The following is a 16758-nucleotide window of genomic DNA, read 5'->3' on the forward strand; positions in this document are numbered from 1 at the left end:
ACACACACACACACACACACACACACACAAGCAGACATTTGTAAAGGCAAAGAGTTTGGGCAGAGATGTCAGTCGAGGCGGAAGTACAGAGGCAAAGATGTTGTTGAAAGACAGGTGAGGTACGAGCGGCGGCAAATTGAAATTAGTGGAATGTTTTCCTCTATTATATATCCTTCCCTCTTTCCTGATGAGGCAACCGTTCGTTGCGAAAGCTTGAATTTTGTGTGTATGTTTGTGTTTGTTTGTGTGTATATCGACCTGCCAGCGCTTTTGTTTGGTAAGTCTCATCATCTTTCTTTTTAGATATATTTTTCCCACGTGGAATGTTTCCCTCTATTATATTCATATCATTAATTTGAACCCAACAATTACGTTTGTTATTGTTATTGTCACTGTTACATTTCGTAGTCTTTTCTGTCGTCTTATTTCCTCCTCCTGTTTTTGCCAGCAGTTTCACTTTCTATTCACCTTCTCCTTTTTTACCGTAATCCAGTATACAATTTTATCCCACCGATATATATTCAATAATACGTAATAATACGTAACTCACTTCCAAACCATAACCAAAAAATTTTTTTCCGCTTTCAACACTACCGCTGCTATAAAATCCACCGTTTCCAGTTCACAAACAGTTCCTTTCAGCTATTAAACAACCTTTTCGACTAGTTTTAATAACTTTTGCTTTATTTCCATTTTTCTCACATCACCGATCATTTTTAGCCGCTTCCCACAGGTTTTAACGTCATTATTTCTTCATCAGACAATTGTTAGCTTAATTTCCATAATCTGCCACCACCAAACCACTCCTTTTAATACATCCTCACATAGTTTTTTCGAAATTTTCCCGTATTTCTCCACCCTTTAACGTGTTTTGGCGGCAACACAACCACCTAACGTTTATGCACATCATTATCTACCTATACAAGTTCACCACAGGATCAACATAGCCCAGCTCTAACCAACCCTTTTTCGCCTTTTTTCACACCAGATCTCCATTTGCTTTCTAGTTTTACCTTTATCTCTCCCCATATATTTTTATATTTATTTTCATTTTCATTTCAGCCTCGTGTTCCACTTTCTACCTTCTAGTACCATGTCACCCTCACAACACCTCCACAACGACCCCATTAAGTTTTATTTACATTCCCTCCGCAAACATGCCTTCGCCCTAGCCAGATTACACTCCCATATTTTATTTTCTCAGGCTTGTCTGACATTTGGCATCACCCCCAAAGGCCTCACACTTAAAGTTCCCATCTCTGGCTGCAGCCCTTCTTTCCATCAGTCCCTATACCAGTTCCAAACCGAACAATCCATTGCCCTCACCCACCTAATCCTTCACCTACACATCCACTCAGCCAATCAACACACCCATCAACTCCTATCCTTAATAAAAGCCCTCAATCTTTTCTCTCCCACATCCACACCGGTTGTTCAGAGCATCCTCCTACAGGCCAACCGCAAATTAGAACAGCATGCCACCCTCCACCTTAAAAAACTATCCAATCTCCTGGTTTCCCACCTCCGGAAAGGCAACTCACTCACCCTTCACAACCTTACCAGCAAACCTCAACCTCCTCTCATTGCACACAAACCCAGTCTCTCCCATCTACTCAATCTCCCACTTCCAGCTCCACTCCCTCCAAAACCTCAAAATTCCAGTCAACACAATCTGGAACCACAACACCCCAATTCAGTAGTTAACCTTTCCTCCAAACCTCTCTCCCAATCCGAAACCTCTGTCCTATCCAAAGGCCTCACCTTCAGCCCCACTCCCAGATTTAACCAAACAGCCCTCGTCAAAGATTTACTGTCCTACACCCGTACTCTGCTGGAAATATCACTTTGCCACGAAGAAAAATGATCCTAATCCTACTCCTAATGATCCAACTCCCCAAGACACTATCCAAATTGAACCATGCCTGGAACAGTTCCGTCCTCCGTCACAGCGGGACCCACCTCCTCTTCCTCAAAATCACCCTCTCCTAACCTTCCAGGAATTTCTGACTTCCAGCCTTGCCTCTCAATCCTTCTTAAAAAACCTTAATCCTACTCCCAACATCACCACTGCTGAAGCCCAGGCTATCCGTGATCTGAAGGCTGACCAATCCATCGTCATTCTTTTTGGCGGACAAGGGTTCCACGACTGTGGTACTTGATCGTCGGGAGTATGTGGCTGAGGGACTGCGTCAGCTTTCAGACAACACTACTTACAAAGTTTGCACAGGTAATCCCATTCCTGATGTCCAGGCGGAGCTTCAAGGAATCCTCAGAACCTTAGGCCCCCTACAAAACCTTTCACCTGACTCCATCAACCTCCTGACCCCACCAACACCCCGCACCCCTACCTTCTACCTTCTTCCCAAAATTCACGAACCCAATCATCCCGGCCGTCTCATTGTAGCTGGTTACCAAGCCCCCACAGAACGCATCTCTGCCTATGTAGATCAACACCTTCAACCCATTACATGCAGTCTCCCATCCTTCATCAAAGACACCAACCACTTTCTCGAACGCCTGGAATCCCTACCCAGTCTGTTACACCCGGAAACCATTCTTGTAACCATTGATGCCACTTCCTTATACACAAATATTCCGCATGTCCAGGGCCTCGCTGCGATGGAGCACTTCCTTTCACGCCGATCACCTGCCACCCTACCTAAAACCTCTTTCCCCATTACCTTAGCCAGCTTCATCCTGACCCACAACTTCTTCACTTTTGAAGGCCAGACATACCAACAATTAAAGGGAACAGCCATGTGTACCAGGATGGCCCCCTCGTACGCCAACCTATTCATGGGTCGCTTAGAGGAAGCCTTCTTGGTTACCCAGGCCTGCCAACCCAAAGTTTGGTACAGATTTATTGATGACATTTTCATGATCTGGACTCACAGTGAAGAAGAACTCCAGAATTTCCTCTCCAACCTCAACTCCTTTGGTTCCATCAGGCTTGTAGTACCACAATTCTTCCAATACAATAACTGCAGCTGCGTAGTTAATTTTATTTCCATAAAATGTAATGGCGAGGTCGTCGATATGTTGCTGCGTAGTTGGTACTAGGAATGCGAGACGAAGATCGTCGGGATAATTCCTTATGTGTTCCCAGTTAGCATAAAAAAATTCCAACGCAGACATGAGCTGTAAAGAATAAACTTTATTCAAAACGTGACTGTGCCCTTCCTTTTACAAAAAGTCATATATACTCGATTACGTACATTAAATGTTACATATTTCACTTCACTCTGGACAACATCGTTTTTAGCAGGTTCATCACCAGCAATTTGAACACCAATATAAAAAGGATTAGAACCTTGGAAAAGTCCTACTCTAAATCCCATGCCACTTTCCTTGACGTTGACCTCCACTTGTCCAATGGCCAGCTTCACACGTCCGTCCACATCAAACCCACCAACTAGCAACAGTACCTCCATTATGACAGCTGCCACCCATTCCACATCAAACGGTCCCTTCTCTACAGCCTAGGTCTTCGTGGCAAATGAATCTGCTCCAGTCCGGAATCCTTGAACCATTACACCAACAACCTGAAAACAGCTTTTGCATCCCGTAACTACCCTCCCGACCTGGTACAGAAGCAAAGAACCAGAGCCACTTCCTCATCTCCTCAAACCCGGAACCTTCCACAGAAGAACCCCAAAAGTGCCCCACTTGTGACAGGATACTTTCCGCGACTGAATCAGATTCTGAATGTGGCTCTCCAGCAGGGATACGACTTCCTCAAATCCTGCCCTGAAATGAAATCCATCCTTCATGAAATGCTCCCCATTCCACCTAGAGTGTCTTTCCGCCGTCCACCTAACCTTCGTAACCTCTTAGTTCATCCCTATGAAATCCCCAAACCACCTTCCCTACCCTCTGGCTCCTACCCTTTTAACCGCCCCCGGTGTAAAACCTGTCCCATGCACCCTCCCACCACCACCTACTCCAGTCCTGTAACCCGGAAGGTGTACACAATCAAAGGCAGAGCCACGTGTGAAAGCACCCACGTGATTTACCAACTGACCTGCCCACACTGTGAAGCGTTCTAAGTGGGAATGACCAGCAACAAACTGTCCACTCGCATGAATGGACACAGGCAGACAGTGTTTATTGGTAATGAGGATCACCCTGTGGCTAAACATGCCTTGGTGCACGGCCAGCACATCTTGGCACAGTGTTACACCGTCCGGGTTATCTGGATACTTCCCACTAACACCAACCTGTCAGAACTCCGGAGATGGGAACTTAGCCTTCAGCATATCCTCTCTTCTCGCTATCCGCCAGGCCTCAATCTCCGCTAATTTCAATTTGCCGCCGCTCATACCTCACCTGTCTTTCAACATCATCTTTGCCTCTGTACTTCCGCCTCGACTGACATCTCTGCCCAAACTCTTTGCCTTTACAAATGTCTGCTTGTGTGTGTACATGCGGATGGATGTGTGTGTGTGTGTGTGTGTGTGTGTGTGTGTGTGTGTGTGTGTGTGTGTGCGCGCGCTCACGAGTGTATACCTGTCCTTTTTTCCCCCTAAGGTAAGTATTTCCGCTCCCGGGATTGGAATGACTCCTTACCCTCTCCCTTAAAACCCAAATCCTTTAGTCTTTCCCTCTCCTTCCCTCTTTCCTGATGAGGCAACCGTTGGTTGCGAAAGCTTGAATTTTGTGTGTATGTTTGTGTTTGTTTGTGTGTCTATCGACCTGCCAGCACTTTTGTTTGGTAAGTAAGAGAGAGAGTGAGAGAGAGAGTGTTGAAATGATAGAAGTAACAAGGAAATAAGGACCCCCAGGGCCCAGTATGAGTTAGGAAACACCCCTTTGACAGCCAACCACCCTGACCTGAGTATAGCTTGTCTGGCTGTCCTTTTATCCTCAGCTAACATTGAGGATACATTGGCCAGAAGGCACTGCATTCAGACTGCTGGATATGAGCCACTATCAGTGAATGTCAGTCACTGCATAGGATGAAGCCATAATTCACACATGTATGATTAATATGAAGCCAGCCAAAGACAGTGGACTCTTTCTGTAACAAAAGAGAGGAAGAACTGAACACAGAACTGAAACACTTTGTTCGAGGGACACAGAACCTAACATTTCCTGCTTGCAAATCAGCGTCCACAGGGTGTATACGTAGACAAGAAGAAAAAGTTTCCAAATTTCCTTATTACAAAACACTTCCCAAGGTGAAAATATACCATACCCCAGATCAAAGTATATTTTTCCCATGTTAAGTGGCGTACTTTCCCTTGGAGCTGTAAAACTTTTCAATCCTTTGAATGGTTTAAGATTTATCCATCAGCGAGGAACTTCCCGACACTTTAGGAAAGACTTAATGGGTGGAAAGAGGTACACTGCATATTTTGGTATTATGAAAGTATTAATACAAGCTCCACCAAATATAGCACAGTAGCTTCCAAATCATGGAAATCAACATAGTCATGTGCTTTCATCAGCCAGTCGTAGCTCACATCACATGGTATTGGAAGTCACTGACAGATAATTAGGGCATAGGACAAGTGACATCAGCCAATAGCGATATGACTTATGCAGTATGAACACACAAATGGAAAAGTTAATGGTTTAAATTAAAATGCTTACAGTATAGTTACAAGAAAAGCTGAACTTTCACATATAACACTGCTCATCAAAAATTTCTGCAGCTTTCTCCAAAGGTTCGGTTACGCATGATCCTACTAGCACAGCTTAAAATGCAGCAGCTGAATATTCCTGACAGGCACAATTATAAATTTCACTTCTGTGCAACATTTTGTGGGGTACCTGCCTGAATACTTGTTCTGTCAACCACTTCGACTTTTCTACAGAGAAGCCAATTACGTGTCAAATTGCCGAAGAACTCACCTCACTTCTTTTTTCTGAAGAATAATTATACTTGTTGCTACTGTTATTGCACAATTTGTAATCTATGAAAGAACTAAAATAAATATGAGAATTGCTTAAGATTTATCAAACACATATGTGCTAGTAAAATTTTAAATACCAGTGTAAATGGCTCGTCTGAGACCAAAATTTTTCTAAGTGGCTCATCGTCAAAGTATTAAGTTCTGTATTACAGTCAAATGCCCCATGATTTAAGAAATTCATCACATTCTCATATGTAATGTAATTCATCTTGCATAAAATGAAATTTACTTTGAAAGTAACATTTCTCACACCCCATCCACAATATTTTCATGCAACCTGTTAGAAATGTAAACACAGTGGAACTGAAATTTTATGTTTTTCACCATTCTACACCATAAATTCGTAACTGCCGTGAAAAACTTAAGATCAATGCTAAAAGTGCCCAGTTTTCACGTTTCTTCCTATTAAGATTTATTCAATTCTACATTCTCACTCAACATTTCGCTTGACTTCGTCCCGTTTTCTTCCTATTGACATTTGATTTGACTAAACGAATTATAAATGGTACAGAAGACAGACAGCTTGCACTGTGGGTGGTCGCAGATTAAGGGAATATTTTGGGCCATCACTGATAGGGGAAACTTGAGAGGAAATGCTGATGTAATCAACTATAGGCATTGCCAATGCAAATTGCAACATTTAGCTTCTCCAGGCAATGATAGGTTGACTACATTTCACACTACTTTTTGTAGGAACTGACATAACCATAATGTGGTGACACTGTGAGGATGACAGAATGAGCCCATCGATTTGTCCATCGCTGTAACATCAAGTTGATGTTTATGGACGTGTCAGTGGCAGGAGACTAGGTTGTAGCAAGAACTTTTTAGGGTAATAGGTTGGCAGTAGCAGAATGTGCGAAATATTTGTGACAAGGAAGAATATGAATGTTCTGCTCATCATTTCACTTGCAGCGATTTAAAGTGTCATGTTCCTGCCTAACCACACACTGAAATTGCCACATATTTGGAAATCTACAGCGAAGTATTAGTGACAAGGAACCATATGAATTTTACTGCTCCTCGTTTCACTCACAGGAATGTATATTGTCCTCTTAGGTTTCTGTCTAACCTAACACTCGAATCACCACACATTCGGAAATAAACAGGCCAAAGTTTATTTCATCCTTCAATCTCTAATCAGACAAATGTTTAACATCAAATATCGCAGAACATATTGTATGAGAATCATAACACTAAGTTGGGGAAAAATAATGGCATGCAGCAAGTTACTAACCTATATCCTCGAAATCAGCTAACCATGACATCCATTATGCTATTGATTTCTCCTCTGAATTTTGTATTGTGCATAATTTATCATAAAATCTCTAAGCTTTACATCATTGATGCTTTATTGACATTTAACAGTAAGTGTGACGTATTTGCGATATATTTTCAATGCACTGTTGCTTTGAAATGGCATACTGCACGCGCGCACACACACACACACACACACACACACACACACACACACACACACACACACACACTACGAATGATGTGAATAATCGAAATGCACACAGTTGAAACAGGGATTGTTCACAAGCGCAAACTCTATAGTCAAAAGAAGCCCACTAGTAACACCACAGCTGCAAAAAGTACTCTTAAGCTGTGTCCACGCTGCCGCTGAAAACACGTTTCTGTTTGAAACATTATTTCCTAAAGTGTATCATACCCGTTTCCGACTGTTTCTGTCCAAACTGGCAGTAAACCTTTCACAGTGTATTCGCATTGTCTGTAACACTATTTGTTGCATTGTTTTCATATTGTCTGCCACGTCATGTCTAGAGACAAGGAAACTGTAATATCTGTTGCTGCATTATTAATATTTGAAGGTTTACATAAACACAAAGACATTACTGTTGTTTATACTTTATTTATTTATCACGACTTGTGACCTGAAGGCCATAAGATCCTTCAGTGTTTGTTAGTTTTACAGAATAAGGTTGTATTTATCAAAGAATTTTGTAATTGGTTTTAAAACTACAATATTATTTTGACTAAGAGTTTGTACAGAAGTTGGTAATGGTTGATAAAATCTGATTAGTTGTACAAAATTGATTTGTTGGTTTGGAAATAGCTGTCTTTGGTGAGGGAAAATATAATGTAGAGTAACTAGTGGTGAAAACTTGCTAGGTATGGGAACTGTGTATGGGACAGTGTTCTAGTTTCCAAGTCATTCCATATCAAATCTCACAGGTCATATCACCCATCATCTCAAATTTTCATTAAATTTTGCGCATTTGCTTATATTTGTAACATAAGAACTTGCTTAAAATCCTTTTGCTCTCAGACAAACTGTTTTTATATTTAATTGTAAATGTAGTGATATTCTGGTGACGGGGCTCTAAGAATGTCAATGCAAAATGGTATTTACATTAATGTCCGTAACTCAAGTGTTTATGAAGCTTTTGATTTGGGGATTTTTTGAGTTAAGAGAAGCAGATACTTAAGAGAATTATTTAAGCAGTGAAGTTACAAAGAACAGCACAAACAAATTTAATGTGTGTCAGTTTCCAGTTCCCAGAGAAAGCAAAGACACGTCGAAATGTGCTTCTATCACATTTCTCCACCCTGGTGTGAACTTATAATTGGTCTTAAATAATTCCCAAAAGAAGTACACACTGTAATAAAATTATTAATGGGTTTTCCGCAAATGAACACACACACAAGTCTGAAATCTCAATACTTTGTGTTGTGATGAAGAAAATTCTAAGTAAGATCACCCATACCTGACACCCACTGCTTCAGATTGTCATTAAACTTTTTCTACTTGTTACTTTCTGCATGGCGATAGTCAATACTAAATTTCTCATACTTCATGTAGTTTGAGGGCAGAAATGGAATTTTTTTTTACACACGTAAATGCCAGAACTGATGTTTGTCATTTGGATTACATTTCTTCAGACAAAAATAACAATAACAGAAAGTATCATTTTCTACACATCACTGCCATTTTTGCCCAGATGTCACAGAAGGGATGTATCTTTATAGGAAAAAATTAATAGCTATTCTTGACTAACGGGAATATAGAAAATCAACTTAAGCAGTTGTGGTCCAAACAATGATTTTCACATATTTAAAACACTGACAGCTGATACAAGATTTATTTTTGTCAAAACATTATTTAAAAAAGAAACACCATAGGTTTTGATAGATATTGGATATTCATTTAACATATAACACATCATTGTTCAGAAGATCATTCAAATCAGATGATGTAAACTGACAACGTATAGTACGGCTGCCTCACAAAAATACAGAGTCAAAAACTGTAAATTTAATTGAAACATTTTCGTAACATGGGTTAACTTTATTTAGGGTGTATCATCTGCTAGTTGAAGACTAACTCTTCTCAATAGACATCATAGTTCATACCAACCATCGCACACAGATTTATCATGGCTAGTAGCAGCATAACAGAAAAATCTGTTTTTGTGCCCGTACAAATTTTTAAAGCTTTTTCTATTCTTATAATGAGTAACATATCAATCAGTGAAATAATGCACTTTCTTCACTTGGGGGTAATTCTCTGCCAGCCACTTCATTTCCTTCTGCACAGCATTTACAAATCCTACATCATGTTCCATATCACTTATAAAGCAGTGGTTCACTATTACAAATTTACTTTCTTTGTGTACCACATAAACACACACAGGATGGATTATATAGCTGCTTCTTGCCTATTGGTAACAATTTCATTTTGAATTACGAAACTGTAGTTTTCAGCAAAGTCCATTATAACAACTGCTCTTCTGGGTTAGATTTCGTTCCAATTTTTTCAATGATTTTGACTGACATAAATGAGTGTGGATTTTATGTCCCTGTAATTTTGTTAACAAATCTATGCATTCACCAACAGTTGTGCACTGCTTCACCAATTCTGCCCGATCTGTGTTTATCCACTGGCTGAACTGTTTCATCATCAGCATCTTTGTAAGCTAATTTGTTTTAATAATTCTGACAGTTTGTCATCACAGTGATTAAGCATGCAGTATTAGTTTTCAAAGTCACACAAGAACTCTTCTTGCTTTGTAACGTCATTGATGCACTGTCCTCTCAATACCAACTGGTGTGCACAATGCAGACTGTGTGTTTATAACAGTGTTCATGCATCAATCATATCTGTACATGCAATGCTTTGGAAAATATAAAGCTTTGAAAGTGAATAAAGTAGCTCTTTATAAAATGTCTAAAAATTAACTCTCCTTGGTAAACAGTTATTCTAGTACACCCAAGTTCTAACTGTTAGATCAAAGTGTGGGATTCAAATCGTGATAAACAATTCATGTCTTTTTTTGGATTTCACAAAAATGTGATTTCTCAGTGCAGGTATCTGATAAATTACAAAAAGGAATGAAACCAAATCTATACTATCCATAAATAAAAAGAAAACATTTTCTTAATGCAGCCAAGATCTTTTACATACACACGTAAAGTACATACTATGACACTGAATACATAAATTTAAAAATATACTGATTTAAGAAATATCACCTTCTTTGCAGAGCAGTTTGCATTGTCTGGAAACTTCCATTTCTTAAAAGTTTGCAACCGATCCTTCAAATTTAGCATGGGAATGCCAACATCCAACACAATCTCCTGAAATGAAGCAGTACATAATGAATATTTCATATAGCATTTCTAGTTACAAGGTTGCCACAAGTTTCCCCAAGCAAAATTCCCCAATTTCCAGACAAGTTCTAGCATTTCTCCCTGAAAACTTAAGATATCAAGGGTAAGTAAAGACATAAGTTAACCAAACAATGTAAGTGTCCCTCGTGTCAGCAAAAATCTTAAGTACTAACATCAACATATTTTGTAATGTCAAGTCAAATAGTGTGTGTTTCAAAAGACCTCCGAAGTTATTTTATTTCAACAAAACACATTCAGTGACCAAAATCCACAATTCCTTGGAGCCACAAGACAGATTTATAATACTTTCACTGATTTCAGAAATAATGCCAGAAAAAAGTAGGCCTCTTGAAAGAAGTGTATAAGGCAGGTAAGAGTTGTGTAAACCAACACTGTAAGTCACCACCAATAAAATGTCAGTGCAACTAGGCCTATGTTAGTTATTGTCTGTTATCAGTCACTGTGTTATGTCTATTATTTTACAGCTATTGCAAGATTTTTCTTTTGAGAAATACGAGTATACAGCGTACAAACTGTCAGTGACTGCTCCAATTTTCTTCTTATTGTCCATATTTTCTAATATATAAATTATTTTCGAAGTGCCAAAATGTACTAGAATAAAATGTTTATAAAACACCACACTGTACAATGTACTTGCAGTGAGACAGTCGCAATTCCTAAAAATGATTGCCCATGGCCTCTGGCCTGCCGAGGAGCAGAGCAGTCCTGGGTCATTGGATAAACCACGAAATTCCACCGCATTATGCCACACACAAACAGACCCGGCCTGTGGGCAGATCGGTGACACTAGAGTCAATGGGCAGGGCCTGAACATTAGGGGGAACTAATGGGCTTCAGATCAGTATGCCTGATCTGTTAGAGATACCTGCAGAAATCGCCTGCAGTTTTGGCCCGTCACGGAAGTCCAGTCTTGTGGCCAGCTAGTAACATGTCACAGACACCATGCTGATGAAATGAGGTAGCAACTCACCGTAAAGATTATCGCTGAGCCAGAGACAGGCACATAGAAAAGACAATCACAGTCTCACAACTAAATTTTTGGCCACAGCCTTTATCAGAAAACTAGAGTGCACACACATTCACACAATCACTCAGACACAACTCATGCACACATTACTATTGTCTCCAGCCACAGCATCTACAGTCTCTTGAGAATCAGGTCCATACAAACCACTCCTCACACCCCACTGCCTCTCATCAGCAGTTGCTACGCTAGTGGCAACAATTGGTGGCAGAATGAGGGTATAGGAAGCAGCGCATGTACTCAGCTATGCCCAGCCAGTGACGATGCACAACATCCCAGTAAACAAACCATTTCATCTACTGAAACAAAACAAAAAACAGATTTTTCCAGTGTTCTTTCAAATTTCCCTGATTTCCAGAACTTGTAGCAACCATAAGTTAAAAAGTTAATAACCCATTTTAAAATACAAATGTTAGAAATATACAAATTTCAAGATCCACAAAGCAATGGAATCAAGCAACCCCCACCTATTACTGAACAATTAATTCTGTACAGCACTGTAAGTCTCCTTCCCACCTAAATGCAAATAATTCCGGACACTGAACTTACTGTATGCATGTAAAAAGCAATCTTCTCACACAACACATTTAATCTGCTTATTTATGTTAACCATATTTTAAGTACTGAATTCACTCATTTTTTAACCTAATACATGCCTTAACATTTTCCACAGAAATCTGATTCCTTTCACACTTTTAATTAATGGAGTATTTCCTGCAATTTGGCGCCATTATATTTTCTACTTTAACTTCCCTGACTTAGTACCGAAAGCTCCATTAACTACACTGCAAACCAACAGGACAGTCATTTAAGATACCACTGGTCGCATAAGCCATAATTGCATGGCCATTTGTAGAACCATCGAGTGACAGTCATCTCCGGAACTTGAGTTAGCCCTCGAAATCCAAGCTACTACAGCACTATCTGTGGCTCCTGAATTGTCTTAATGAGAAAGACCCAATTTCCAACCATCTCACTAACAAACTCTGCTAGCACAGATCAAACTTACAAGGAGACCACACAACAATCTGATTTTTTGTAATGTTCATATTTACTTTACATGATGTTCGGAATTCAAACAGCAATACGTCTAAGCAGTTCGATGCAAAACTCAAAAATCTGAAACAATCTACGAAGTTTTCCAAGCAACCTTAAACCAATGTTGTTAAGATTTTTCAATAGCTAGCATGGTTCAGTCTGCACCACTCTATACTAGTAATCATTGGATTGCTGGTTTGAGTCTGATTTTTTTTTTTTTTTGTTCAATTCTAATACTTCACTTAAATGTAAGGTCTATCATATATATGCTAATTAACACGTATTTAATTACATTTTTTCTGAAAAATGCTTGTGAATTTAGGAGAAATGTGACACTGGTGCCCCCATATAGAACCTACCAGTAAGTGTTTACTAACTTTACAGTATGCATTTTACTCATAGGTGACAATGTTAATGACAATTTCCTTTACTTGTTCACTTTATGAAGGGTTAAAGTGCAACGAATGACAGGAGTATCTTTGCAATATGCAATTAGAAATAAGAAGTCCTGCATTTTTCCAAAATGCAAAAATCAGATACTTATTACTTAGAACATATTTGATTTACAATACTATGAAAAGGAAAGTTGCTACCCACCATATATCGAAGACGCCGAGTCACATACCGGCACAACAAAAGGACTGCCACAATGTGAGCTTTCAGTCAACAAGGCCTTTGTCAAAAGTAAACACACACACACACACAACTGCGGCCTCTGGCAGCTGAAGCCACACTGCAACTTCCTTTTCATAATACTGTTATATTCTATCCTGGATTTTCCTTTGTCTGAGATTTCAAGCCGCTCCTCCTGTCACCCTGCCTTCCTTGATGAGAAACAAGCGGAGGAGGCTCGGGCAATACCCTTCTCTTCTCAGAACTGTGGGTGCTACATTGCCGCCTTTACTATGAGGAAGCTAGATCACACTTTCACTTCATCGCGATCCTCTACCCCAGGGCCAGACGATGTTAACATTCAGCTGTTACAGCACCTTTCTCTTGCTGGCAGGCACTTTCTACTTCATACGTACAAATGCGTCTGGACAGAGGGCACGTTCCCCATATGTTGGCGTGAAGCCACTGTCATACCCATACCTAACCCCGATAAGGTCAAATGCCTTCCTTCTAGCTACTGCCCCACTTCTCTCACCATCTGTGTTTGCAAGATGAAATGTCTTATTTATGCCCGGCTGGTATGGTGACTAGTCTCGCAATTTACTAACCACTGCAAAATGTGGATTTCAAGCTCGCCATTCTGCAATTGCTCATCCTGTCACTTTCTCCACCCATGTCAACAGTGGTTTTCTGTGCAAATACCTGACCATGGCTGTTTCTAAATTTGGAGAAAGCCTTAGAAACCTGCTGGAGGACTGGTAAAGTGGTTTTCTGTGGAAATACCTGACTGTGGCTCTGTTTCTCAATTTCGAGAAACATCTGCTGGAGGACTGGTATTCTCTATTCCCTACACGTCGGGCTTCCATTGCTGCATGTTCCATATCCTTCAGGAATAAGACCCGAGTTTTCAAAATACGCGTGGGTTCTGCCTTGCCTGACACCTTTATCCAGAAAAATGGTGTGCCTCATGGTTTCGTGTTAAGTGTTGTTCTTGTTGCTATCGTCATTAACCCTACAATGACCTGTTTCCCACCAGGCATCCTCGGCTCCCTTTTTGTTGTTGATTTTGCACTCTACTGCAGTCTTCCACAGACTTGTATCCTGGAGCAGCATCTTCAGTGACGTGTCTACCATCTTTCTCGTGGAGCATTGACAAATATCTTCCTGTCGTGGTCTCTGCGCCATAGCTCCTCTGAGATTATGAAGTTAAAACACTCAATTTCAGTATATGGATTTTTCTTAAAGAATCCTTCCTTTACTATTTTGTTCAAGAAAACTCTTTGCAGGCTAACTCTTTCCCCCATCATGGGGTGTACAACAGATTTGACATCCCCCATAACATGTTTTGTTTCTGATATTAATACTTGTGAAAAAGTTCTGTATTTTGAACATATCTGTAAGTTTATAGGACAGTTTTCTCATCTCTATGAAAATCTGCTTTGCTACCTTTTAATGCAGGCTATCCTATACAAGCTTCTTTTATGACTGCTGGAGGGAAGGACAGCAACTGAGAAAGCTTTTCTGAGGGACTCAAGACATTTGTACGATTCTACATGGATGGCATAGGTCTCCAACTCTCCTTCAATTGGGACAGGTTTCGTTTAAGCACGTACATTCCAATTCTTTCAGTTTCCATCCTGTAATGTTGAACTACAAATTTTTCATGACACACCTTTATCTTCATGTTTTCGCATCTTCTCATTCTCTTTCTTATGGGGGTTTTATCTGATGGCATCTTTTGCAATTTTCCTTAGAATTTCCTTATATGCTCTGCTGAAGTCCATTTTCTGAATAAACAACATTTTAATACTATTGTAAACCATTACGGCACTTGTTATAAAAACCAACATAACATTAATGGAAGTGTTTGGACTTTAGTAACAATGTACAAAACTCTCTCAGGTAGGATACAATTATCTTAAATATTTGTCATTTACATACTGAACTCTGATTTATGGGTCACTGGTTTTCCTCACATCCAACCTGAAATGGACAGAACTGCTGTAATTTTTCCATAGTTTTTGTCACTGGCAGGACACTAAATACATTAATAGTTTCGTAAATCAGCAGCATGTTTAATATCCTTCCTTTCTTTGAAAACTACATCCGCAGCAAGATAAATATCTTGCTCTTTAAACTTGACTGAAACAAGTTTTGCTGCAAACTTACTTGAAATAGCTGCCATTTATAACAGCCGACATTTTTCCTCTCCATTGTTATCTACAGGAATAACATTCATTTAACTGTATTTCCTCGACTAATATTGTAACTTCAGTTATAAACAGAATTCCCTAAAGTAACTGTAGGAGACAAAGCGTTTAACAGAGAAAAAATTGTTCAGTGAGCAATGGAGGAAGATGTTCGGAATTATTGGGATCAGCAGCTAAACCAACTTACCAGGAAACGGACTGCTATGGAGTACATGATTTTGTATAATTAAACTAAAATTTGGGTAGCAGCGCCAAAGGACACCTCTTGGATCGGGGAAGTTTTTTTGCTTGACTCCAAAAGATACGAACGAGGACACATCAGGGCTGTGGATGGCAGACTGCACGAGCAACATAGATGAGCTTCCTTTCAGTTATATAAGTCCTTTACCTTAAGCGAATACGAAACGAATAGATTATTGGATGAAACTTTACACTGCCAGGCACTCAACTGTGAATACGTGAGTAATAACGTAGATGTAGGCACTCTGATGAAAGCCAACAGATGGAAGATTCCACACTCTCAAAGATTTTGCTATTCAAAAACTTATCCAACAGTTATTTTCAAATTCTTCTCAAAAGTTCCAGAGTTTACCTTATTTAAACTATTTCCTTCTAAACCGTGAACTTCGCCTCCGCAACGACGTACGTAAAACATTTCGCCTCTTTCAAAGATAGTTTCCAGCGACAAAAATACAGTTCCTAACGAACTACATACAGGAAAACACCAGTATCAGTAATCTATCTGTACAATAATAATTGTCAGCTGTACTAACCGCTTCCTCAACGTTTGCAGCCACCATGATCAAACACGACTTATACTCTTACAGTATTCCTATGAATAAACAGCACATAGCAACATTGACATACAAACGACCCACCAAAATTCAAACTTTCCAACGACATTAGCTCTACACAAAGATCCTCATAGACAGAGACGTAACCAACCAGAGTACCTCGCACCAGTAAAACGTTTGCCTGTAATGACGTTTTGGACCAGAAATTGACAACACGTGGCCATACGCATCCGACTTTAAGAGAACACCTAGCTGCGCGTGTTCTACTGTTCTAAAAGTAGCTACTGGACGTGTGCTACGCTTGCCTATACACGCATAGCTTCTTGTTTCGGCTGCTTTCTTTGTTATCTTTTATTTTTATTTCTCTTTCATATTTGCTAATTTTTTATGTGATTATGTTATTAACCCACTGTCTTACTAATATTTTTCCCAATAGTTGACCCTATATTTACTAGCATATTCCGCCTTACAAACTTTCCTCAAACTTATATCATTTTTGATAGGATTTT

General features: G+C 39.7%; 1 protein-coding gene across 2 annotated transcripts in view; it reads right to left on the reverse strand.

Annotated features, from left to right (window-relative positions):
* LOC126092099 (baculoviral IAP repeat-containing protein 5.2-B-like) overlaps positions 1-16385 on the reverse strand; it is a 36675-nt gene extending 20290 nt beyond the window's left edge. The window contains exons 1-2 of one of the 2 annotated variants that reach the window (XM_049907523.1): positions 16048-16171; positions 10413-10517 (exon numbers count right to left, since the gene is read on the reverse strand). In XM_049907523.1, the coding sequence (XP_049763480.1) occupies positions 10413-10517; positions 16048-16110 (168 nt within the window). In that variant the 5' untranslated portion in view covers positions 16111-16171. Of the gene's footprint in view, positions 1-10412; positions 10518-16047; positions 16172-16228 lie in introns of those variants that run through there. The other variant, XM_049907524.1, reaches the window with a different exon arrangement.
* Between the last annotated feature and the right edge of the window lie 373 nt (positions 16386-16758).

This window comes from Schistocerca cancellata, chromosome 7 (assembly GCF_023864275.1).
Source record: "Schistocerca cancellata isolate TAMUIC-IGC-003103 chromosome 7, iqSchCanc2.1, whole genome shotgun sequence".
In the NCBI taxonomy this organism is placed as follows: Eukaryota; Metazoa; Arthropoda; class Insecta; order Orthoptera; family Acrididae; genus Schistocerca; species Schistocerca cancellata.